Raw genomic sequence first — 25,761 nt, 5'->3', positions numbered from 1 at the left:
ATGTCTCAGGGAACTCAACCTGGGGCTCTGTGACAACAGAGGGGTGGGATGGATTGGGAAGTTGAGGGAGGTTCAAGAGGGAGGCTGATTCATATACTCCTATGGCTGATTCATGTTGATGTTTGGCAGAAACCAACAGAATATTGTAAAGCAATTATCCTTCAATTAAAAATAAATAAAAAAAGAAAACCACCATTTGGATTTTCCTATAGGGTTGTGGTGATCATTAGTTCAGAAAATGTAAAAAATAACTGGAAAGAATCCCTGTATGTTACATGTCATCAAATGAAATGTTTGAAAACAGTAACTCAATGCAAGGAAAATCTATTTCCTTAATTAAAAATAATTAATTTAATCAATGTAAAGTCATATATAAAATTTCTAAAAATTATTTATAATTCAAAAGACCTTGAAACATACTTATCAATGCTTTAAGTCTTATAAGAAATGAGGCCCTTTCCTTAGGTTGTTATTCATGAACAATAGGCAAAATAAAAACAGAGAATTTTGTATATATATATATATATATATAGGCCATTATTCATAGACAAGTAGGCAAAATAATAGCAGAGAATTTTATATTTATTTGTCAAGAGTATATAGCATTTATTATGTTCTACAAAAATTTTACATTTGATATTCAAATATTTTCTGATTTTAAGAAATTAATTTTTACAAATGAACACCTTCCAACATTAAAGATAGCTCAGGACTTTTTGTATTTAAAGGGTGAGATACAGGCCTTCTGGATAAATGACTACATTTTGGTCTAATCTTCCCCATACAATTATTATACCTTTTAGACAAACTAAGTTTTGTTGTACCCCAATTGACAATAAGACTTAAGTCTGGAAGCAAAGTATTTGATCTCGTGTTGTCCTCTCTTACTTTATTACCAAGAATCTTCTTTGAATTGTGGTTAGTTTCTTTACAACTTTTGTTCATCTTCTGGCTTTGACTAGTGTGGTGTTTTTTATTTATACATGGGTTTTTCCTTTCAGTTGGATGTATTATATTCTTGTGATCAATAGAAGGAAAAAGTGTTTGAGATGATGTTTTTCCAAAGGATCCAGTGGGTAAATCTTGGAGATAGCTGGGAAAATGTTGGTTAATTTTACATTCATAGATTGATTTTCTTGAATTTGAATCATCTAGTTTGATAGAATATAGATTGTCTATTGTTATATTCTGATAAGTATCATTTGGACTCTGAGGGGTACTCAATTTTTCAGGATTATGTTGGGGTAAGATAGGTAAAATTCCAGGTTTGTTTTGTTTTAAGACTAATCCAGTACCAGGAATAAAAAGTTCTGATTCTTCCTGTTTTGGCAGATGAGTGACGTCTGTGTTTGAAACAGAATGATGTACATGCCCATTCACCACTCTATCTTTCCAGATTAAAGGGTTATATATAACTTGTCCATCAATAGGGCACGAATTGCACTTGTAGAGTAACCAACTGTCAATACATTTCCTATGAAACTTAAAAAAAAGTTATGCTAATGAGAGATACAATATCTTATTTATAATGTATAGTATTCATATAAAATTTCCCATATCATTACTGTGTTACTTTTAAAACTTTCATAAATTTGGAAGGTAATACAATCTATCATGTTTTATGGAAATATTTTGAAGAAGTTCTCTTAAAAATGTAGTTGGTTATAGACTGATTGCTATTTTCCACATTAAAATGAAAAGCCCTCAGTGGATACCATTTCACTCTTACTTTCTAATGAATATTATTAAATAATAAAAATGTCATAGCCAACTTGTGTTGAAAACTTATATGATGATGGTAAGACATAATATCATAAATCATAAAAGTTTATTAAAACAACTTTATCTCAGAAAAAACCTGGTTACCACCACATAGTGATTCAGCAACATTCAGACTTTGATTCCAGTGAGTCCATTGAAATAATAGTAAACTATGTCGAATTAAGCATTTCTGCTTCATCTGAAGAATCATAAGTTAGTATATTCTATAAGCTTTTTCTTTTTATCAGTAACCAAAATAGACAAAAGTATTTAACTTGAAGTCTCATTTTATGTTTCCTCAGTAGTATATACGGAAATGAATCCTAATTCATAGGAATCCATCCTTGGGAGGCAGACCACCTTCTCAATAGTCTCTGCTCTAGCTTTCTACGCACACTTCAATCTGAACATCTCTGCTCATAATCCAACTAAAAAAGTAAAAGGAGAGACTTAAATTGCCATTCCATTTGTGAAAACTGGCCCTACAGGGAAAGTCAGACTAAAATGCTGTGACTTCTACCTTGTGAGTGCACGGCAGCTGTCTCGTATGTTGGCCACGACGAAACGCCTTCAAACAAAGTCGACACTGGTATCCTGGAGCAAGCAGTTTACTGTTCTTTGTGATCAGAAAGAGGGGCAGTGACTTTACCACGTGTTTTGGTGTATAAATTTGGCTAAGTGAGAATAAGCAAAGAGAGATGAATGGTCATATGTGATTATAGATCAGGAAACAATCAATAGTACAGGTAATAACCTCCATACAAATAATGCAACTGAACCCAATACTTTTTAGAACTGAAGATAATAAGTCTCACGCATTATAAAGCTTAAAAATCTATTGTCTTGATCTTGAACAAGATGGATCCAATTTCAACATCAACTTCATAAAGAACAAAATTTAGTCACTTCAAACAAAAATACTAACTTGAAACTTTTTGAGTTGAGCTTTTTCACATCAATGAAACCAGAACAGAATTTTGATGAAAACTATATACTTTCATATATATGAGCTGAGCTAACACAAAGGCTGGTGTTTAGAAAAATACAACCCAATTCACTTTGTCATCTGGTAGGAAGTAAGGTGGGTGGTAGGCCATGTTAAATATTTCAGACTACTATGAAAGATTTGTAGGTCATAGTCTATGAAGAAACTTATTTCACATGGGGCATATGCTTACTACTTCAGTACTGTTAGACCACGTGAATGTACTGTAAAGATACCAACCCCATTTTTGTACCCAAAGTACCAACAAACATAACTTAGATTATGCAATGTAAATTTGATGCCACTAACAGCTGATAAAACAGATAAATATTTAAAAACAAAAGCTTGGTTTAAAGGTTAGATGCATTCTTGTTATTCAAAGGTTATTCAGAATAAAGTTAAAATATATTCTTAGAAAACTTTATACTTTTCATTACTCTATAGATATACTTCTCATTAACTCTGCAGATAAACTACAAAAATTGCCTTAACCAAGGTCACTTAATTATCAACTAAAAAAAAAATAACTATGTGTTTCTATTATTTCAGGTGGAACTAAAAAGCCTCTTGATGAAAGTGAAAGTGGAGAGTGAAAAAGTTGGTTGAAAGCTCAACATTCAGAAAACTAACATCATGGCATCTGGTCCCATCACTTCATGGGAAATAGATGGGGAAACAGTGGAAACAGTGTCAGACTTTATTTTTCTGGGCTCCAAAATCACTACAGATGGTGACTGCAGCCATGAAATTAAAAGACGCTTGCTCCTTGGAAGGAAAGTTATGACCAAACTAGATAGCTATATTAAAAAGCAGAGACATTACTTTGCCAACAAAGGTCTGTCTAGTCAAGGCTATGGTTTTTCCAGTGGTCATGTATGGATGTGAGAGTTGGACTGTGAAGAAGGCTGAGCGCTGAAGAATTGATGCTTTTGAACTGTGGTGTTGGAGAAGACTCTTGAGAGTCCCTTGGACTGCAAGGAGATCCAACCAGTCCATTCTGAAGGAGATTAGCCCTGGGATTTATTTGGAAGGAATGATGCTAAAGCTGAAACTCCAGTACTTGGGCCACCTCATGCGAAGAGTTGATTCATTGGAAAAGACTCTGATGCTGGGAGGGATTGGGGGCAGGAGGAGAAGGGGACGACAGAGGATGAGATGGCTGGATGGCATCACTGACTTGATGGATGTGAGTCTGGGTGAACTCCAGGAGATGGTGATGGACAGGGAGGCCTGGAGTGCTGCGATTCATGGTGTCGCAGAGAGTTGGACACGACTGAGTGACTGAACTGAACTGAACTGAAACAGTTTTTTATCTTGAAACTCTTTTATTTATTCCATTTTCTCTGCCTAGAACGTCCTTCTATCCCTAATGTTCTCTTGCCTACCTCCACAATATCTCTTAAACCATTAGTTATACAATTTATCATTCTAATAGGTTGAGGTGTGATACCCAGCCAGGGCCACGGAAAATGGAGATGGAGAGCCTTTGTATAGGCTCATTTCACACCCACAAAGCATTTTATAGTCAACAATAGCTATGATCTCTGAAGTGTGTGGAGCACCCACAGGGCATGGGCTAGGTATCTACTGTCTACTGGGTTGGCCAGAAATCTATCAATCATCTGTCTATCTAGATATAGACATACTATATATATATATATATATATATATATATATACACACACACACACACATATATGTAGGATAGAAATATATATACATAGGATAACATTTTAAATATATATATTACATATATAATGAACAAGCACAATTTTTGTGTGGTTAATTCATTGAAATTGTCTTTTAAAAAATATTTCAATTTTATCCCATTCTTTTAAAATGAACTTTGTTAATGTTTTATAGTGTACCTAATATAGTAATTTGGAGAAGGCAATGGCACCCCACTCCAGTACTCTTGCTTGGAAAATCCCATGGACGGAGGAGCCTGGTAGGCTGCAATCCATGGGGTCGCTAAGAGTCGGACACGACTGAGCGACTTCACTTTCACTTTTCACTTTCATGCATTGGAGAAGGAAATGGCAGCCCACTCCAGTGTTCTTGCCTGGAGAATCCCAGGGACGGGGGAGCCTGGTGGGCTGCCGTCTATGGGGTCGCACAGAGTTGGACACAACTGAAGTGACTTAGCATAGCATAGCATAGCAATATAGTAATTATACATAGTAGGTTTAATTTTCTTTCATTAATAAGTATGACAAAAACTGTCCTCTAGTAAAGAGGCTGAGCCAGGGTTTTGAAATACAACCAATCCCTTCAACACTCTTCCATGGGGGTGGAGTAGAGGGGCAATGAGAAAAGAAAGACTTGCTAAGGATGACTTTGCAACCCCATGGACTGTAGCCAGCCAGGCTTCTCTGTTCATTGGATTTCCCAGTAAGAATACTGGAGTGGGTTGCCATTTCCTTCTCCAGGGGATTTTTGCGACTCAGGGATTGAACCCAAGTCTCCTGTATTTACAGGTGAGTGCTTTACCACTGAGCCACCGGGGAAGTTCCAGTGGCTGATTACTTCAAAGCAAATCTCATAGCTAACTGTACTTTTTCTTTATATTAACTCCTATCAGTTTTAATTTTATATTTATTTTGATGATCATTACTAAAGAAACTATTCTAACTATTATATCCCTAATATAATCTTTGGTAGAATTAATATTAATAATAGTAGACAGCATTATTTGAATATTTACTGTATTAATTTCACATGCACAAAATGTCTATAAGACTGGTTTTATAATTGTCCCCATTTTAAAGATAAAGAAAAATGTTGCAGGGAGGAGTGAAATAACTAGCCCAAAAGTGGCTGTACCAGGACTGGATTTAAGCATTCTGACTCCAGAGCTTTGCTCTTCACTGAATACTATATCATCTAGTACATAATAGTATTTGATCAATACATATTTATTGAATAAAGAAATGAATAAAACTTATCCAAACTGAAAATTTAAATATTTTCCCAAACACAAATTTCACTGAGAATCTTACTCTTGCTTTTCTTGAAAATGTGGCATCTTTTTCTCTATCTCATTTTTAATATCGACATATTTTACAGTTTTATCCGACCTTTTCCCCAACGATCTCCATTTTTGATTTCTCTTCTGTAATACGTAAAAAGTGAATGTTACTTGGTAATTTGTGGAAACTTTTACCTTATGCATTAAAATCAGTAGGATGCATATCAGTAAAATAATAATGTAGATAAAGACTCATCATTTAAAAATATAGCTTTGTAACACATTAAAGAAATTGCAAATTATTAGTCGTTCTTATCGGAGAAGGCAATGGCACCCCACTCCAGTACTCTCGCCTGGAAAATCCCATGGATGGAGGAGCCTGGTGGGCTACAGTCCATGGGGTCGCTAAGAGTCGGACCTGACTGAGCGACTTCACTTTCACTTTTCACTTTCATGCGTTGGAGAAGGAAATGGCAACCCACTCCAGTGTTCTTGCCTGGAGAATCCCAGGGATGGGCGAGCCTGGGCTGCCGTCTATGGGGTCGCACAGAGTCGGACACGACTGACGCGACTTAGCAGCAGCAGCAGCAGTCATTCTTATATACTGTTGCACAGCTACTCTAACATTACTTTTAAAGGTAAAATTTTAACCTATTAATCAATAATGGTAATTGTGGATGTTTTATCTTGTGTAGTAAGTTCAGCAGCAGGAGACACTTATTTACTTGTTAAATTCAAGTGATGTAAGAGATTTTAAAACCATAAATCATCGTTAGTAATAAGTCATTTGGTGTGTTGAGATCTTTTTTTTTCCAAAATGAATTTTCAAGCTTGATGGCCATTAATTTCTGTCCTTAAGATTTATATATGGTATCATCACATATTTGTTATTGTGTTGAATTTTATAAATTACTGATGTAAGAACCAACTGCCTAGAAAACCTTATGAAAAAGTTATCCAAAAACTCTTGGTCTTTGGTTTTTATTCAGACATAGTCAGCTCTATTCCAGAGTGTTATCTATTCTTAGATTTTACTTAGATTTACAATGGGACAAATACAAACACTATATGAAATTCAAGAAGGATACTGTACCTCACGAAACATAAATGAGTGAGAAAGATGGCAGCAGCTATCAAAACAATCCTGGCATAAGTGATATTCTATGCATTTGGTACACCTAAAAATGCAAAACACCAAAACATACAGGAAAAAAACATCCAGTTATTTTCATGGTTTTTGGTGAAAAACTCTGGTCAAGATTTCCTGGGAACTATGCAGATAATGACAAGGCCCATCTTAAGTCTCACCTATATTAGTTCCCTATTGCTACTGTAACAAATTACAAATTTAGCAGCTTCAACAACACTTTATTATCTTACAGTTTTGTAGGTTGGAAGTTGGACATGGGTCTCAATGGGTTTCAAATCAAGGGGTCCACAAAAATTGCATTCCTTTTTGGAGGCTATAGGGGAGATCTGCTTTTCTGACCTCTCTTCTAGAGGCTTCCCACCTTCCTTAGCTTAGTTTGTGTCCCTTTCCTCCTCAAAGCAAGCAATGCAGTATCTCTCTGTGCCTTCCTTCCATAGTCACGTATCCCTTTCGATTGTCTTCTTTGCCACCCTCTTGCACTTTTAAGAACCCTTGCGATTATACACTGAGACCAGGCAGTGCAGGATCATCTCCTTGTTTCAAGGTCAGATGATTAGCAGTTTGAATTTCACCAAACCTTAATTCTCCTACAACATGTAACCTAACATACAGGTTCTGGGCATGAAGATGTGGATATATTGGGGAAGGTATTATTTTGCCTACCACACACCCCCACCATGATGTCTTCCTGGAATACCTTATCCTGAATCTACCTCTTTCTCAAAGTTCCTTAGGTCCAGCAGCCTATTAGATATTCTATCATTTGATTACCCAGTGTTTCCCTACGATTTCCTGAATGCTAGAGTTATACTTAGTAGAAAGGTTCTTGAAAACAGAATTGTATTATATTCCCTCTCTTCCCTCACAAAATGGAAAAACATATATGTATAAAAAAATTTGCAATAAAAACTATTGATATGATAAAAATTTTCATTTTCAGCCAAATTCAATCTAAACATATGTTACTTACATAAAATTTTGGCACAAGCAGAGAGTTCTAATTTACTTGCCGCAATATTCACCAAAAAATAACATTTCAAGCAATATAATAATGTTATTTTCTTACTCAAGTTGTCAAAGATTATTTCCAAGAGAAATTTGGGAAAATATATCCTTCAGATATCTTAGAAACAGCAAGTATTAATTTATTCATTAATTTATATACACAAGAAAGATTCTTAATAACATCTGAGCAATGGTGTAATTTATTCAATATATAAGATTATGCTGAGCTAGAAAAAGTTAAGCATCTCTGTATTGATATATATATGATATTTTTGAAATTAAAAGATAATAAGTATTAATAGCTATATTATGAACTTTAATGAAGAAAGAACTGAAAAGCTTTCTAGTTTATCTTGCCTCTTATTCAAACCATTACTAAACTACTGGAAATAGTTCTTTCAGGCTAACGCCTGAAATCTTAGTATTTGAGGGAGTGGAATAGTGCATTCTTTAATTTGTAAAAGAAAATTGATATGGATGTGAATAATTGTGAACCAAATTCATATAGAAGAAGTTATTCTGAGAGTGTGGAACAGCAGGCAAGGAGCTAAACAGTGGAAAATGCCTGGATTAAGGGGTAGTAGGAAGAATTACCCACGGGGACAGAAAGTGCAGTCAGAGGGACAGAGGAGAACACTGTCATTAACAAAAACAAGATAATTTACCAAAGCCACTCACACATTAACCATTTGAGGAACACATCACTATAAAGACTGAAAATTTACACTGTGACATTCACCTGTTCTTATTCCCCACCTGAGCTATTTCTCCCAACGTACTTTTCCAGGCGTTATCTTAGTCCCTTATTCTTCTTACTCACCCCTCCTGAAAAAATTCAGATTGCCAAAACGATGATTGCTAGTGCCAAATATCAAGTCTTTCCTTTTTCTAGAATTTTCTTTAACCAACATTCCAGAAACTGTCTGAACACTTCCTGCTAAACCTTATAAAAATTCTGCCCTTTTTCCTCAAGTGAAAAGGCTCCTTTGGAGCTTTCTCAGGCTAGCTGTTTTCCAATAAAGACTTTTGCGAACAGTGCTCTGGCTGATTTGTTTTTATGTGACACATTGAGAAAACAAAGTATTAGAACAGTTCCAAGAGGGAGGTATCATTAACTGTTGGGGTGATAAAAACAGGTCTATAGTTTTATGAGAGGGTTTAACAAATATATTAATTGGACTCATCATAATGTAATTTCAGGAAGACTGCATTTTAGAAAATTTTTTTTTAAACTTTACATAATTGTATTAGTTTTGCCAAATATCAAAATGAATCCACCACAGGTATACATGTGTTCCCCATCTTAACAAAGGTTGAAACAAGATATTTTCTTCTTCACATACAGTTAACTTTTAAGATTTTAATTATGAAAGAACAATTTTATAAGCATAGAAATTAATTGATATTTTACTGTGGGACTTGTGGGAAAGTTTCAGGATTACTTAAAAATAATGAAAATTTCCTTCTCTCCTAAGTATCTTGTTGTGGTGGTTTAAGATGTAAAAGAAAACAAAACATGCATCATTGCAGTTTGGAGTTGGGGGAAATTAACTTCAGTTGATCTAGTCAATATCCCTCTGGCTCAGTCCTAGAAGTTTTTGGCAATGACTTCATAGGTGGTTCAAAGAAAATTACAGGGGATGAGAGGTCTCTCTAGCAGGGCTCTGAGCTTGCAAACTGATTTAAGCCAAATTATAAATCCCGTGTTCAGAGCTTCCAAGAAAGAATGCTAGTTCAAACTCACAATCTAGACCAGAATGCAAAGTTAATACTCTGTGTGAGGAAAGGAAATAAACAACTGAAATTTCTGAGGTACAGGGATACATCTATGAGGTACATAGATCACTAGTCTGAAATTCCTGAATAAGCAGCCTAATCCTATATAGGGCAAACACAAACACAAAACAAAATAAAACCCAACCCCTCAAACAAAACAAAACAAAACAAAACAAAATAAAGGAAGAAAAGAAGTTTAAATGACTAGTACTCTAATGTTCAAAGTTTTCTAAATTAAAAAAAAAAAAAAGAGTACAAGCTTATAGTTTTACTAACAGATACTTACTTGTAACACTTCCCCTCAAGTGGAAATTGTTGACAGTTATTACAAGGAATTCCAAGATGCTTGTCTAATCGTTCTTTCTCAGCTGCAACCACAAGTTTGTTAGAGTTTTTGAATTCCTCTAAAATAAGATTTAATGGTCCAAAGTCTTTCCTACACAGAGGACATTTCAACATGGAAGAGTTCAATGTCACATCCTGATAATTAGCTAAGATCTTCATACATTTTATATGAACACTATTGCCACAGCCAAACCTGTTAGAAATAAAATCCATGTTTACCATTTGTATGCAACAAAGTTGATTTACATAAATAAGTTTTCTGTGCTACCATTTTTATTTCCCATAAAAATGGATTCGGAACTGATCATTTATAGCCTGATTACAGACATAAACGGAGCTTCCCTGCTGGCTCAGTGGTAAAGAACCCACCTGCAATTCAGGAGACATGGGACACGGGTTTGATCTCTGGGTAAGGAAGATCCCCTGGAGGGGGAAATAGCAACCCACTCCATCATTCTTGCCTGAAAAATCCCACAGACAGAGGAGTCTGGTGAGCTATAGTCCAGAGTCACGAGGAACTGGACGCAACTGAGGAATTGAGCACACACACACATAAATACTATCTTATCTATCTAGTCTAATTTATCATATTTAATTTAGTATATCAGAATTCCAGACAAAATGCTCCCCATTTCAATGAAATTGGCCGTAAAAGATTTTGCATCATTATGTTTTTCATTTTTAAATTGAGAATGAATACAGTCTTGGCAAAGAGGAAAATTATAATAATTATTATTATTTTTAAATAAAAATTGTTACTGAGAGCAGAGGTGTCCTCTTTTTTTCTAGAAATTACACTAACACGAATGTGGTAGTACCCAGTTAATATCTGCTGAGAGAAATAATATTTGGGGAAATAGTTAATAATTTCAAAATGTGCAAAGGAAGCAGCTATGTGAAAAAATACAATGTGGATGAAAATTTTAGTAAATAACCAAGGAAAAAAGAGTTAAAAAGTTAAATACCAAGTAGTTGCTCAAATTTTCCATGTCCAGCTTTATAGTGCCTTTAAGAATAGTTGAATACAAAACTCTTAATAAGCATTTATGTATAAGTGGAATTTTGAATTATTTAGGTTTAAAGATGAAATTTAGAAAAGCTGAAGAGAATTTTTTTTATCATTTTAAAGTAAAATAATCATTACTTTCAGAAAACTCTTTGTAACCACTCTAAGCAATGGCATTTGTTCATGCTAAGCCATTTCAGTCATATCCAACTCTTTGCAACCGCATGGACTGTAGCCCACCAGGCTCCTCTGTCCATGGGATTCTCCAGGCAAGAATAATGGAGTGGGCTGCCACGTGTTCCTCCAGGGGATCTTTGGGTCCCAGGGATCAAACCTGCGTCTCACATCTCCTGCATTAACAGGTGGCTTATAAGCCATGGCATTTGTTCATGTGTATAAAACAAAAACATGAAAATTTTCTACTTTAATAACTTAAAGTGAAAAGGGAAATAAAGTAGAATTTATTTTTTAATTTTCACCCTTTAAATGTAGCCAGAAATATTTAGAGTAAGAACAGGACCTCTTTAAACAGATATGTTAGGAAATAAAAGGCCAACTAAATATGATTGCTTAAATATGTATTATTTTTCTGTCAACATGTTTCATAACAATATATTATAAACACATTAAATTAGAATTTTTTCATAAGTTTGTAGAATCTAAGGAAAACTCATATCACCTGCAAAAGGTGACAGGAAGCTTTTTCTCTAAAAGTACTTCTTGACAAATAGAGCAGATATCATCTGAACTGATCTCCTTCTGTTTAATGTAACCATCTTCTTCAGTCTGTGCATTTTCATTGTTCATTTCTCGTTGGGGAGTTTGAACTCGATGTATTCCCTGAAGCAAATCGTTGATTTCTCTTTCCACAAGACCTAACTGCAAAGCAACTAGTGATAAATTCCAAAGTATTAAAATATGATGGCAAATTGGAGATACAGAAACAACTTAGGCTGAAAGTTAGCATGTTTTATTCCAAATATCAGAAAGACAGACTTGGTTGAATTATTACACTGACATTTACTATTTTTTGTATTCCTTTCAGAGCCAAAAGGTCAGAAAAGAGTTATTTATAAAAAGAATGGAAGCTATCTCTTATTTTCTTGTTACTGTAAAGAGTTGGTACAACCAGTACCTTATAAACGTTTCAGATTAATTATATGACAGTGTTCATCCTTGGACTGTGCTGTAACCATCTCTTACATGTTTATCTCTTATTCAAAAATGAATACTTTATCAACATACAAGAGTATTAAAAGAAATGGGTGCAAATTCAGAAAGGGGAAGAGATATTTGAGTAGTTAGTGTCATTAACATTTGTTAGATGAGTAAATTAGTAAATAGATAATGAGAGAGCAAGACTCCACTGTGCCTATTTTCCTTTCCCAGTTTTACGCCCCTACAAGAGTGTCTCGGTAGCCACACTCTTCACAGCTTTGGTCAGTATTCCTCGGGACAACCTATGAGGAATGTATTATCTACACCCTGGGATGTGCAGTTTCTGAATTCTGAGTTTCCTGCATCCTGCTGTCCGTCTTGGCGCTCTCAGTGCATGTAGTTTTAGATCAAGGCATCCCAGATTCCTTTTTTCTCTGGCCCATTCCCATGTTCTTTTCTCTTCCTCTCTCCTTACATGCCATCATTAAAATGCCAGCTGTTATTGGCCCCCCTGAGTTCTAGTCATTTTATACATTCTTTAATACATATAGATTAAAAATCACTTGCAAGATAATGAAAAGCTTCATTTTCCCCTAAAAAAATTACCACTTACACACTAAAAATACTGAAAACATCACGGTTACATTTGACTATAGAGATCTCTGTTCCTTGTCTAAGGTAGGGTGGCAGGTGGAATGTGGGAGGGTATTATATTTAATTAACCATTACTTTGGAGGATGAGGGCTATTTGTCACAGAGATAGAGCAACATCTGCTCCCTAAAAAATGAGGAGGAAAATGAAGAACAAAAGATTTCTCCACAGTAGCAGAAATATTGAATCATAAAATTTCGTAAGACAAGCTGGCTACAAAATATTCTCTGTGGTACAACATGAATCAGAGAATAAAAGGGAGAAACAAACTCTTCTGAAATTAATTTGGAAAAATTGATGTAAGAGACTATGAAAGAATCCTCTTTAATAACAGAGAAGAGTAAGACAGTTAACCTTATCAGATACCACAATCTATTATAAAAACAAGAAAGTATATACAAAACTCACTAAAGAATAAAAATTATGAAACAAGTTTGAAAAGAAGCACTATTTATTAGCTGTTACTGAGATAACTAGGTAAAAATATGGAGAAAATTAAACTAATTAAAAAAAATACCAATCTCCAATTTATACCAATACAGCTACACATGGATGCCATAAGGAAAAATAAAAATAAAATGAAAAAGCTAGCAGAAAAAAAATCTCTAAAATACTATGGAAGGACAACTTTCCAAGTATCAAAACAATACACACACAAAATAAAAATAGTAAGATTTAGTAACACACAAAAACCTACATATATGTGACAAAACTTAATAAAACCATATGAAAAAGAATTATGTCATTAGGAAAACATTTGCAAAGAGGGGTAAACCTTATATTTAGGAAGCGCTTGTAGTTTTACTCCAATAAATAAATAGCCAAAGTACTATTTACACATGTAGTACAAATAAGTCAATAGAAGATATTCAATTTCATTAATATCAAAGAAAAGTGGGTTAAAATCAAAATGAGTCACAGATATAGAATAAAACCTAAATAAAAGGTAATAAATAAATAAAGGGCTATGTTTCATTTGCCCTATATTATATCAGGGCATTTTAGATTCTAAAGGTATGTCAGATGTATGAAATAATGAAAACTATTTTCTTAATTTACTGGGAATGAATAGATTACTATGAACTTTGTATCTTTCCCTACTTTGTGTGACTTAGTCTTTTTTCCTAGTACTATAGAAATATCTCAGTTTTTCAAAATTTTCCATGTATCTTTATTTACTTTGGAGACTTAAAAATATGCTGTTAAATATATGTAGTATGTTAAATATGACTAAAGCATGAATCCAAAAAGCAAAACTGGCAGAAAACTGATATGCTGCTGAAATCATAAATCAGCAAAAGTATTGCTATAAAGCAATACTTAAGGGTGACAGACATAAAATATTAATACTTAAAAAAGGAAAAAACCCTCAAACTCACGGATATGGGGAACAGATTGATGGTTGCCTGAAGGTGTGTAGGAGGGTGGCTCGGAGGTAAGAGAAATGGCTGAAGGTGGTCAAAATGTGCAAACTTCCATTTGTAAAATAAATTAGTCATGGGAGCATAATGCACAGCATGGTGACTACAGTTAATAGTACAGGTAATGGTACTGTGTTGCGTATTTGAAAGTTTCTAAGAGAAAAATCTTAAAAATATTCATCACAAGAAAAAAGTTATAAATGTGTGGTTTTGTGATCATTTTGCAATATACATATACAATGAATCATTATGTTGTACATCTGAAATTTATGTAATGTTTTATGTCAATTATATCTAAATAAAAACAATAGTACTTTTACTCCAAGATCCAATTAATGACTTAGGCTAAAGAAATAACTGAGAGAAGAAAAAGTTTCATATACAAGGAATATAACAGGAACAACTATACTCCAATAAAAATTAATTAAAAAATCAATAGAAATGAGTCATGATAAAAAAGAATATAACGGGTATTTAGAAATAAATGCCACACAACAGGAGAACGTTAAATAAATTATGACTATAATACTCTGAGTATATCATAATTCATTTAACATTCACTGACAACTTAGAGAGACTATATAGCATTGAAAGTGTTTATAAAGTAACAGTGTGTGATAAAAGCAGAACACAGAATTCCCACATTTACATTTATTCTCTGTATAAATACAAATTAAAAAAAACAGAAAATAAATATTTATTATATCTTTGTGGTTGGAATTAAAAATTTTTTCGTTAAGTGTGGTTTTTATTTTATCCATAAATATTTAACTGAAAAAAGGAATAGATGGGATTTACTAGACATTGCATTTAGAAAAAACTCATTAGGCAATAAAGCTAGGTTTTGCTGGGAAATATTTGTGGGGTGATGGGAAAAATATTCAGTGTTCAAAAACTGATATTTTTATGAAAAATTCCTATGTAACCATCTTTGTGCTCAGTTCACAAGTTGTGTCTGACTCTTTGTGACCAACCAGGCTCCTCTGTCCATGGAATTTTTTAGTCAAAGATACTGGAGTAGGTTGCCATTTCCTTCTTCAACCATCTTTGTAGGTCTTCAAAAATAAAAGCAAGTCTCAGGTTTCTGGAATGCAACACTAATAATTGTTTCCAGATTTGTTTTAGAAAAGAATCTATGAATCTATGAACATCTATGAATGATGTTCAAAATGTTTCTACGTCATTATTAATAACCTTCTTCTTTACATTTATATACTTTACATAATATTAATGAATAGCTGTTTATAGCTTTCTTTGGATTACTTTAATTTTCATGCATGTTTGCTCGAGCTTTCATTTAAATGATAAATTTCAACATTATTGAGACATACTTTCTTTGAATATTTGTACACAAAGGATTCTCTCAATGTTGAGTAGCTAAAACATCTTTTAAATATTATATAAAATACTTTTAGTAGGAAATATAATTTTTTAAAATTCATATATAGGATCAAATTTAAGCATTTACAAACTTTCCTACTACAGGGATACTTAATAATAAAAAGAATGACATGATTTCTGCCTTCAAGAACACAAAGGATAATATGATACAAAATATTAAATTTATCCATATGAAATTACTATTTTCATAGATGAAAAAATATTGGCAATTCATCTGATTCAATTTATTAAAAAATAACCTAGCAGAGCTCTCAACTAAAATGCAGTACAATAAATATTTGTTGAATATCATTGGGTAGAGTTGTACTGTCCAATACAATAGCCATTGGTTACTGAGCACTTGAAGTGTGGATCGTGTGACTGAAAAATTGACTTTTAAATGTTGTTTTATTTAAATTTAAATGGAAGACCAATAATCTATAGTTTTTGGAAATTTAGAAGTATAACAATTTATGTGTTATCTGAATCTATTTTTCAACTGAATATTTTATGATGTCTAAATGCAGATCAAGCATTTCTAATGAAAATACACTCAACTCAGTGTCTGAGTTGAGATGTACTGTAAGTGTAAAAGACACTATTTCATAATTTTTATATTGATTACATGCTGACATTTTTATGTATTGGGTTAAAATAAAATATATTATTAAGACTAATTTTCCTATTTCTTTTTACTTTTTATAATATGTTTACTAGAAAATTATACATGTGCTTCACATTATATTTCTAATGGGCAGTGTAGTATAGAAGAAGCTTGTGACATGATATAGAAAATAGTGTAGAGGATGTGAACATTTAACTTCAAGCAGATAGAACAGAGAAATAGAGAAGAAAACAATATGCATGAACTCATACAATCTAATCATTGTCTACGAAGGACTGGGAGAGGATGAAATGAAGAGTAAGTGACATTTCAGAAAGAACCTTTTGTCTACAATGTGAAGGAGCCAGCAACAAAGTGCAGGTGCTGGAAACAAGGAGGCCACTGAGAATAGTACTAACGGCTGATGAAGTTTGGCCGAAAGTGAGAATGAGGAGAGGTGAGAGCACAGTTGAGAAGTAGGGACGATGTAACATAAACAGGATTTGTACCAGAGAAGAGGATGAGAAATGAAGAACCAAGGATGCCAAAGCTTCTAGCTTTGAGACTAAGAAAAGGGAAAGTCAGTATATGAGTTGGAGAATAGGACAGGGGAACACATATGGGGGAACTGAGTACTCAAAATGCCCGTGGGACCACCAAAACTGCGCTGCTCAGAAGGCAGGTGGAAATATGGGTCTCCTGATGAGATGCAGAAATCACATTTACAGAGGTAACAAGGGGAAACAGGAAATGTGAGACATTTCTAAGAAAATATGTGGTGGCGGTGGTTTGGTTGCTAAGTTGTGTCCAACTCTTTTGTGGCTCCATGGACTGTAGTTCGCCAGGCTCCTCTATCCATGGGATTTCCAGGCAAGAATACTGGAGTGGGTTGCCATTTCCTTCTCCAGGAAATGCAATTTCCAGGCCCATGGATCAAATCTATGTCTCCTGCTTGGCAAGTGGTCTCCTAAATTGCTGGCAGTTTCTTTTACTGCTGAGCCACCAGGGAATGTGTATGTGGACAGAAGAATATAAAGGAAAAATGTCTGTGAAACAATAATATTAATTTATTGTCTATTAGAACTTATAAATGTCTACTGTTATTGTACTTATAAAATAGTTTGAGGGGAATGAACTTGCCTAAATAGAATCTATACTAATTCTAAATAGAATTGGAAAAAAACTAATTATTATTTTAATTGTTATGAATATTATAGACATTTACTAATAAATTTTAAAATGCCTTTGTAGTTCTTGGATGAATCTAGTATAGGTTAAATAAATCTTTGCAGGAAACAGTTTGATAATGATAGCATCTTTATTATAAAATGTACAAATCTAATTACCCTGTAATAGAATTATTTTTCTTTCTCTTTTATTTTTGAGGACTCTAGAATTTATTTTTAAGTTGAAAATTATAAAAATTTTCATATGCCTGACTTTAAACTCAATTTACTGAGTTTACTGTCATTAGAATTATTTTACTGTAAAAAACATATATGGATCTGAACAATTTGTTATTTTTCTCACAATTAAAATAAAATTAGATATAGAAACTACTGTGAATTCTTGCTTAGAATACATAGGGAAAGTCTACTGAAAAATCTGGCAATTATTTCATCTCACTTATTATTAAGTGCTTTTTAATTTGAAATGTCATATAAAGTTACATTTTTTTGTTATATATAAAAATGCTCCAATTGTCTTAAATGTAACAAACTGCATTACAGACAGCTGTCAGATCACCTAGAAAAATAACTGCCTAAATTTAGAATATGTCTAAATAAAAAATTTTTAAATTTGTTAACTTTAAATTAGTAAAAACACACACACAAACACAACTTACATTCATGATTCCTTGGGAGCCTGAATTTTTTCAACAAGACCCTAATATCCAAAAGTAGAAAACCAAAATGAAACATTTATTTTTGACATAACCTCAAAAGGTATTATTAATTTTAGAATAGGAATGGCATTACAGAATTTACATTTGCTGAACACATTAGGTATAAATCTAAAATTCTCATCATTTTCTGTTACAAGACATTAACTTTATGTTTTAAAATAAGTATGTGAAAAACACATGATCCATGGAAACAAAAGGCATTTACAATAAAGAGATTTGTCAGAGAGTCCATATATTTCTTTATGACATAGAGTAGTTCACAAAGAAAGGTTAGTGAGGGAATCTAAGTATTCACAGCACTCCTTTTAAACTGCCCTGGAAGCTTCCTTGGAGTAGGAAATGGCAACCCACTCCAGTATTCTTGACTGGAGAATCTCATGGACAGAGGAGCCTGGTGGGCTACAGTGCATGGGGTCACAAATCGGATACAACTGAGCAACTAACACAGAAGCTTCCTACTCCTGGAAATGGAGGAATTTTCTAGATAATTCCTGTTTTCCTATACATATCACTTTTAATGTATGACAGAAAAATACTTTCAAATATTATCAACTAAAATGGAATATGACTCTTAAAAAAGTGGGAAGCATATTTTAAATTCTTACTTAAATATATTAAATATACATTAGTATATTAAATACTTGGATTATATTTCCACTAAATTTATGGTTAATATACTGCAAAAAATGTTACATTACATAAAAATAAGAACAGAACACCTTTGCCATAAGGAAACTGGCATAAAATAAAAATGGAAAAAAATCTATTTTATATAAAATAGTAAAACCAAATTGCAAGCTTTGAAAGGTCCATAGGTGGAGGGAGTTTTTTTTGTTTTTCATTTCTGGGATCCCCTACAAACAGGCTCTGACTCTAGAGGAAAAATTCTAGATTTGACATAAGTAATCTAAAGTACAGTCCTACTTCAGTTTTGAAAATTCATAGTCAAATGGTTACTGAAAAGGATGTAATAAAATTTTTAACAATCATAATGAACTATGTAATTATCATCACTGATGTGAATCAAGGAGATTTATGGTTAGATTTCACCTTTGTACATAATAAAAATCTAAACATTGATTTTTTTTCTTATTAAAAACAATAACATTACAAACATGTAGAGGTGGTAGTATGTTTCTCAATTTAAATCTTACTTAATTTTTGGGTTGAAATAAAATACCCCAAACTATATTGACTATATTGACAAGCTATGATCATTTTACCTTTATGTTTTCTCAACACCAAATTTCTTTAATCTCATGGAACTCAAACCACGAAAAAGGCAAAATATGTAATAAACCAAGATGTTTTTTTGTGGAAGATCTTCATTACAACATCACTTACCAGCATATGTGCTTACAAAGTTCCCCTCCTTTCAGAAATGTGGAACAATTACAAACATGAGGATTTCCTAGAGAAACCTTCAAAATAAAAATGCATACTTAAAAAGAAAAACCCTCAAGTCAATTTTTAGATTATAGAGTAAAATTAAGTTAATAACTGGATTAACAGAGATTTCAGCTCATAGTTCAGGTGACTCCAAAAGGCTAAATACAGCCTACTTGGGACATCGTAATTCTTGACACCAGTCTAATTTTCCACTCCCATGTTCTTTCCCTTGCCCAACAAATTGTATTGTCAGCTAAGATTGTTTTTAAGAGTCCTATGTTTAGGCAAGTGAAAAGAAATCTAATTTTAAAAACTTGAAAGAAAAATCTATAAAATTTTAACTGAAAGGAAATTCTACTTTGCAGTGTAGCTAAAGGCTTTTAGTAATGGAGTACTTCCCGGGTTTTTGTTTTGTGCATATATTTCAATTAGTGAGTGTATTTACTTTTACTCACTAAGTCTATACTGGCTTAAACTATTTATTAAATGCCCTAAGTGTTGTAAAGTGGGAAAAGGACGTCTGAGATAAGCATAGGTTAGTAATCTGTACTCAATACTTAAAATGCATTAATTTAATAATTAAATTTATTATTAAAATAAATTTACATTAATTTAAAATAAAATAAATTAAAATAAATAAACTTAATTTAATAACATTAAATCAAAAGATTCCAGGTCAACTTCTGAGAGGTAGAGAGGTGGCTGATTTTTGACTGATGAGAGCAGGATATGTGAAAATTAAATATCTGTAGTGTTCAGCAAAATTAAAAAGAATATTTATTCATCAAGACCTTTCCAAGGAATCGCCATTTAAGCCACACTTTAAAAGTGTCTCGTTTTAGCTTCCGAGAGACACAAAAGTAAAGAAAATCCAATTTTATTTATCCAGCAAATATATACGGCTTGTAAACAGATTGGACAATTTTCATTTCATCTGCGTTACAGGGCTAGTGACTGCTAATGGATCCGAGAATTTACGTAAAAGTAAACCATATACTCAAATAAAACCTGCTGTGTTTTCAAGCCCGAAGATCAAGGGGCATCATCTTAGAAGAGCTGGATACGATTTGGAGCCTTAACCTCCAATAACGGAACTTTTCTAACAAATACTATTTTGCTCGGCAATGCGCACGTCTTTAAAGTCTGGAACACTCGCGGGTGAGGTTCGGCAGCGAGTAGCTACACACAAGGTGGGTCTGGGGGGACTGGGCGGGTCCGCCTGGCTGGAAGCCGAGGCGAGTTGGGGGCGGTAGTTACTCTGAAATCCCTGTTTTCCGGTTCCTCCTCTCTCAACAGAAAGGCGGTGGGGCCCATCTCTCGGAGGAGGTAGATGCTGCTGCTCAGCGCTTGGTCTTGTTGCCAGCTGAAGCGGTCGATCAAGTGTTTTCGCCTCTCAGAGGCTTTACAGCCCCCGCGAAGCATCTTGCCCGGGTTAGGGCGAAGGCAGCAGTTCAGCCAGGCTGTCGGAGTCGCCAGCCGGTCTCCATGACAACCGCGTGCCTGTCGGTTGCATGGTGACGGTATTCGGGCTCCCCGGTATCCCGGCGTGCCTTGCGCTGACGTGTCGCTTTGCGAGATCACACCCGCCTCCACTCTATCCAGAAGCAACGATCTTGACCGCGGAGTGTTTCTAATCCCCAACGCTGGCGGTCGAAGACATCGCTGTCTAATCTCTCGCGTTCCTTCTGCTGGTTCCTCACAGACGGGGCTCGTGAATTCTTTGTTAGGACAGCCGCACAACCCGGTTACAGTTAGGTCTCTGGATGCTAAAATTATCTTTTAATGATTCACTGTTTTTATCCGAAAGACGTTCCACAAACATTTCCCGATTGCTCACTAGCTGCATAATCAGAATTAATCGCTGAGGGAAGATCAATGATGTGGAACACAGCATTCTAACCTGGAAGCTAGACTCTTTAAGTAGGGATGTATGTGATGGTGTTGTGCTCAGCATGTTTATATTGCATGTTTGGGTAGGGATGGGTGTTGGCGGGGAGGAGTGGGTGCAGAATCCATTGCCTCTATGCCCTCTAAACTTACAAATACCTATTTAAGGAATAAGGTATGTAATGTTCACCAGATAGTTCAAATTGTCTATGAGCTTTGTTACTACGTTCAGGAGGACAGCAATAATAAAGTATGAGTCAAGTGAAGAAGCCATATTACTGGAATCTGTCTTTAAAAGTGAAATCGGGAAATGACCAGTTGTGGCCCAGTAACATAAAGATGAGTGATATTTGTCCTATTTTATTGTGGAAGGAACTCACAACTCGGTATGTCAAGAGCAGGAGGAGAAAATGGTCAAAGGCCCTGATATGAAAGAAGATGATAGAAATAGCAGCTTTCACCTGTGAGACAACTGAATAAACAGCATCCAATCCTAGGTCTAAGATTTTGACTTAATTTTATCTCTATTCCCGTATTCTAACAACAACTAGCATACATGCTACCGTACTCCCAACTTTACCATCAGTTTAATGGTGCTAGATGTTAAAATAAATATTATATTAATACATTAAGAAAAAAATCTCATATCCAAACCAAAAGAAATTAAAAATTGAATTTTTTATTTATTAATACTTATAATTAAAAGGACTCAAAATAAAAGACAATCTGCACTTTATGATGAGTAAGGTTTCAGAGTGAAGGCACTTTATTCAATCACCATTTCTCTACTCTCTCCATGTACATAGATGTCTCCATATAGATTACATATGTATTATGTATATAGCTATTTAAGAATTACTCTGAAGAAACTTTAAAAAAAAAACAATAGCAAATAATTGTTAAAATTATTTTGTAAATAAGTAAAATTGTTTTATTATCATAATTAGGTAATAATACTTGTTACATGTGTAAGTGATAGACACCATTCTCAAAAGATCGTGTCCTTAAGACACAACTGAATACAGTCATGTCAACTGAATACAGGTTCATAAATTCTGTTGGGGGAGATGATGACGGTAACAGTACTCACACTTATTGAAATTAAAAAGGGAAAGCACAGATTGCTAAACAGAACTTTAGTCTAGCTGTAAGACATTTGTTTTTGTATCTGTCAGTTAAGACGTCAAAAACGTTTTTATAGCCAGGTTACAATCCCATATGTTTGCTTAATCTCTTAAGAGTATTTTACAGGGGTAATATTTTGCAAATATTAAATAAGGGAATTGTTCCCCTCCAAATTATATTTTGAAGCATATTGCCCAGGAAAGAGGGAAGTGATTAGTGCTAGAAAGTCACTGATAAGTCATTTGAATTGCATGAACTAAGTTTTAGGCTCTTTAGCAATACAATTTGATTATAAAAGATAGGAATTAAAAAATTATTATAACTTCAGATTAAGATATAAAAAACTGGGCCTAGAGTATTATGTTTGGGAACTGTATGAAAGAGAATGCCCTGAGTGGGTAGGAAGAAGAATAACAGAAGTCAGTGGAAAGTCAGCTACCAGTCTCAACACAGTGGGTGTGTACCTTGGGGTAAGAATGTGGAGTGGGTGGAGGGATGGATTGAAACAATGAGCTGGGTTTATGAACTAAGAACACCTGGTTGTGTGTGTGTGTGTGTGTGTGTGTTTGTGTGTGTAGTATGCTTGTTTCTGGAATAATGTTAGGGAGGTATAGGCTAGTAGGAATCTTAGGCTTCTGGCTTAGGGCCCTAACACATGATAAGCAATATGCAGAGGTGCTGGTGGAAGACAGGTAAATGAACTGGATGTAATGCCCTGATTCTCAAGGGGGTAAAGATATACAATGAACATAGGGATCTGTTTACTTCTAGAGAAAGGGCACAAAATAAAGACAATATTAATGAATGCAGGAATCAATGACCTCAAGAATGGAAGGAAACAGAACCAAGAACTCTTGTGGGAAGCACAACATTATACTTTCTATTAAAATAAATCAATAGGTCTAGCACACATCAGTAGTTCCCAACAGGTGATCAACAGTGGCCACACTGCAGAAATGACCAGCAAGAGTCCAGGAGACACCGTATGGATTCAAGGTCTCTATCTTCTGTCATCAGACACAAGGTCATATAAGCTTCACTTTCCTCAAACACTCATATAATTTGTGGAGAGAAATAAGAGATGGGTAAAAAACTGAATTGCTAAGCATTTTACCCTTAATAGTGACTGAGGTACTTTAACATTCCTCTTAGGTTGACTAAACATAAGTCAGATTTCTTCCAGACTTTGGGTCCCTGACCTCCCTTTTCTTAGAGCATTTACTTTAGAAAACGTTCAGTTCAGTTCAGTCGCTCAGTCGTGTCCAACTCTTTGTGACCCCATGAATCGCAGCACGCCAGGCCTCCCTGTCCATCACCAACTCAAACTCATGTCCATTGAGTCGGTGATGCCATCCAGCCATCTCATCCTCTGTCATCCCCTTCTCCTCCTGCCCCCAATCCCTCCCAGCATCAGAGTCTTTTCCAATGAGTCAACTCTTCGCATGAGGAGGCCAAAGCACTGGAGCTTCAGCTTTAGCATCATTCTTTCCAAAGAACACCCAGGGCTGATCTCCTTCAGAATGGATTGGTTGGATCTCCTTGTAGTCCAAGGGACTCTCAAGAGTCTTCTCCAACACCACAGTTCAAAAGCATCAATTCTTTGACGCTCAGCCTTTTTCACAGTCCAACTCTCACATCCATAAATGACTACTGGAAAAACCATAGCCTTGACTAGACGGACCTTTGTTGACAAAGTAATGTCTCTGCTTTTTAATATGCTATCTAGTTTGGTCATAACTCTTCTTCCAAGGAGTAAGTGTCTTTTAATTTCATGGCTGCAATCACCATCTGCAATGATTTTTGAGCCCCCAAAAGTAAAGTCTGACACTGTTTCCAATGTTTCCCCATCTATTTCCCATGAAGTTATGGGACCAGATGCCATCAGCTTCATTTTCTGAATGTTGAGCTTTAAGCCAACTTTTTCACTCTCCTCTTTCACTTTCATCAAGAGGCTTTTGAGTTCCTCTTCACTTTCTGCCATAAGGGTGGTGTCATCAGCATATCTGAGGTTACTGATATTTCTCCAGGCAATCTTGATTCCAGCTTGTGCTTCTTCCAGCCCAGCGTTTCTCATGATGTACTCTGCATATAAGTTAAACAAGCAGGGTGACAATATACAGCCTTGACATACTCCTTTTCCTATTTGGAACCAGTGTGTTGTTCCATGTCCAGTTCTAACTGTTGCTTCCTGACCTGCATAAAGGTTTCTCAAGAGAAAACATTCAGTTGTAAATTTTTCACTGCCTTTTGAGATACAGATTTTCTGACAGTTTTACATCCTAGTAATATCTTTTTCAAGAACCTGCTAGCCATCCCTTTGAAATAGAATCAAGAAAGATATTGCTCCTATCTCCCAGTTTTTGAGGCAATGTGGAGCTGAACTTTGATAATAATGCTGCTGCTGCTGCTGCTAAGTCGCTTCAGTCGTGTCTGACTCTGTGTGACCCCATAGATGGCAGCCCACCAGGCTCCTCTGTCCCTGGGATTCTCCAGGCAGGAATACTGGAGTGGGTTGCCATTTCCTTCTCCAATGCATACATGCATGCTAAGTCACTTCAGTCATTTCTGACTCTGTGCGACCCCATAGTCAGCAGGCCACCAGGCTCCTGTGTCCACAGGATTCTCTAGGCAAGAATACTGGAGTGGGTTGCCATTTAATTCTCCATGATAACAAATGGCCTAATCATAAATGGCCTAATCACATTAACCAATCTCATCTGAAGTACCTCTGGTACTTTCCTTCTGTCTCCCTAAAGTCCCACCTTTGTTGCAGTATAGCTGTGGTCAGATTCTCTTCCTTGTCTGTTTTGAATAGACTTTGCGTGTTTACTCTGCCAGTGCAATTTTTTTTTTTTTGGTGATATATACCATTAATCTAAAAAACTTTATTAAAAGAGACTAAATGAGTTTACTAAGTCCCGCTCCCTTCTCCAACCCCAACCCAGTGACTAGGGGAATAGTGGCTAGCAAAGATGATTGGATCATTTATAGAGAAATCATACCTTGATATTTTGCACATCTAACTCTAATATAAATAAATTTGGAGCCAACTGTGAGTGGGATTGATACTTTTAGTTTAAGATAATGTCAAATCCTTTTAAGTTTGAAAAGATTATAAAATTAATAAAAAAATTAAAAAGGTTTCCATTTCTGACATTAAAACAAACCAGAGAGGGATGACCAGATATGGAACAACAGGCTAGTTCAAAATTGGGAAAGGAGTACATCAAGGATGTATATTGT

General features: G+C 34.8%; 1 protein-coding gene across 1 annotated transcript; it reads right to left on the bottom strand.

Moving 5' to 3' along the window:
* Window positions 1–672: 672 nt before the first annotated feature.
* ZSWIM2 (zinc finger SWIM-type containing 2) lies at window positions 673–21,269 on the bottom strand. The gene is made up of 9 exons (XM_006067883.4): window positions 20,764–21,269; window positions 19,462–19,538; window positions 18,058–18,098; window positions 11,676–11,886; window positions 9,932–10,183; window positions 6,808–6,892; window positions 5,746–5,858; window positions 2,282–2,435; window positions 673–1,482 (listed from the first exon to the last, which is right to left on the bottom strand). Exons 1-9 carry the CDS (start codon window positions 20,926–20,928, stop codon window positions 673–675), a joined length of 1,908 nt encoding a protein of 635 aa, XP_006067945.4. The 5' UTR covers window positions 20,929–21,269.
* Window positions 21,270–25,761: the final 4,492 nt, after the last annotated feature.

This window comes from Bubalus bubalis, chromosome 2, assembly GCF_019923935.1.
Source record: "Bubalus bubalis isolate 160015118507 breed Murrah chromosome 2, NDDB_SH_1, whole genome shotgun sequence".
NCBI lineage: Eukaryota > Metazoa > Chordata > Mammalia > Artiodactyla > Bovidae > Bubalus > Bubalus bubalis.
The sequence above is the reverse complement of the archived record's forward strand: the minus strand, read 5'-3'. Positions and strand labels throughout refer to the sequence as shown.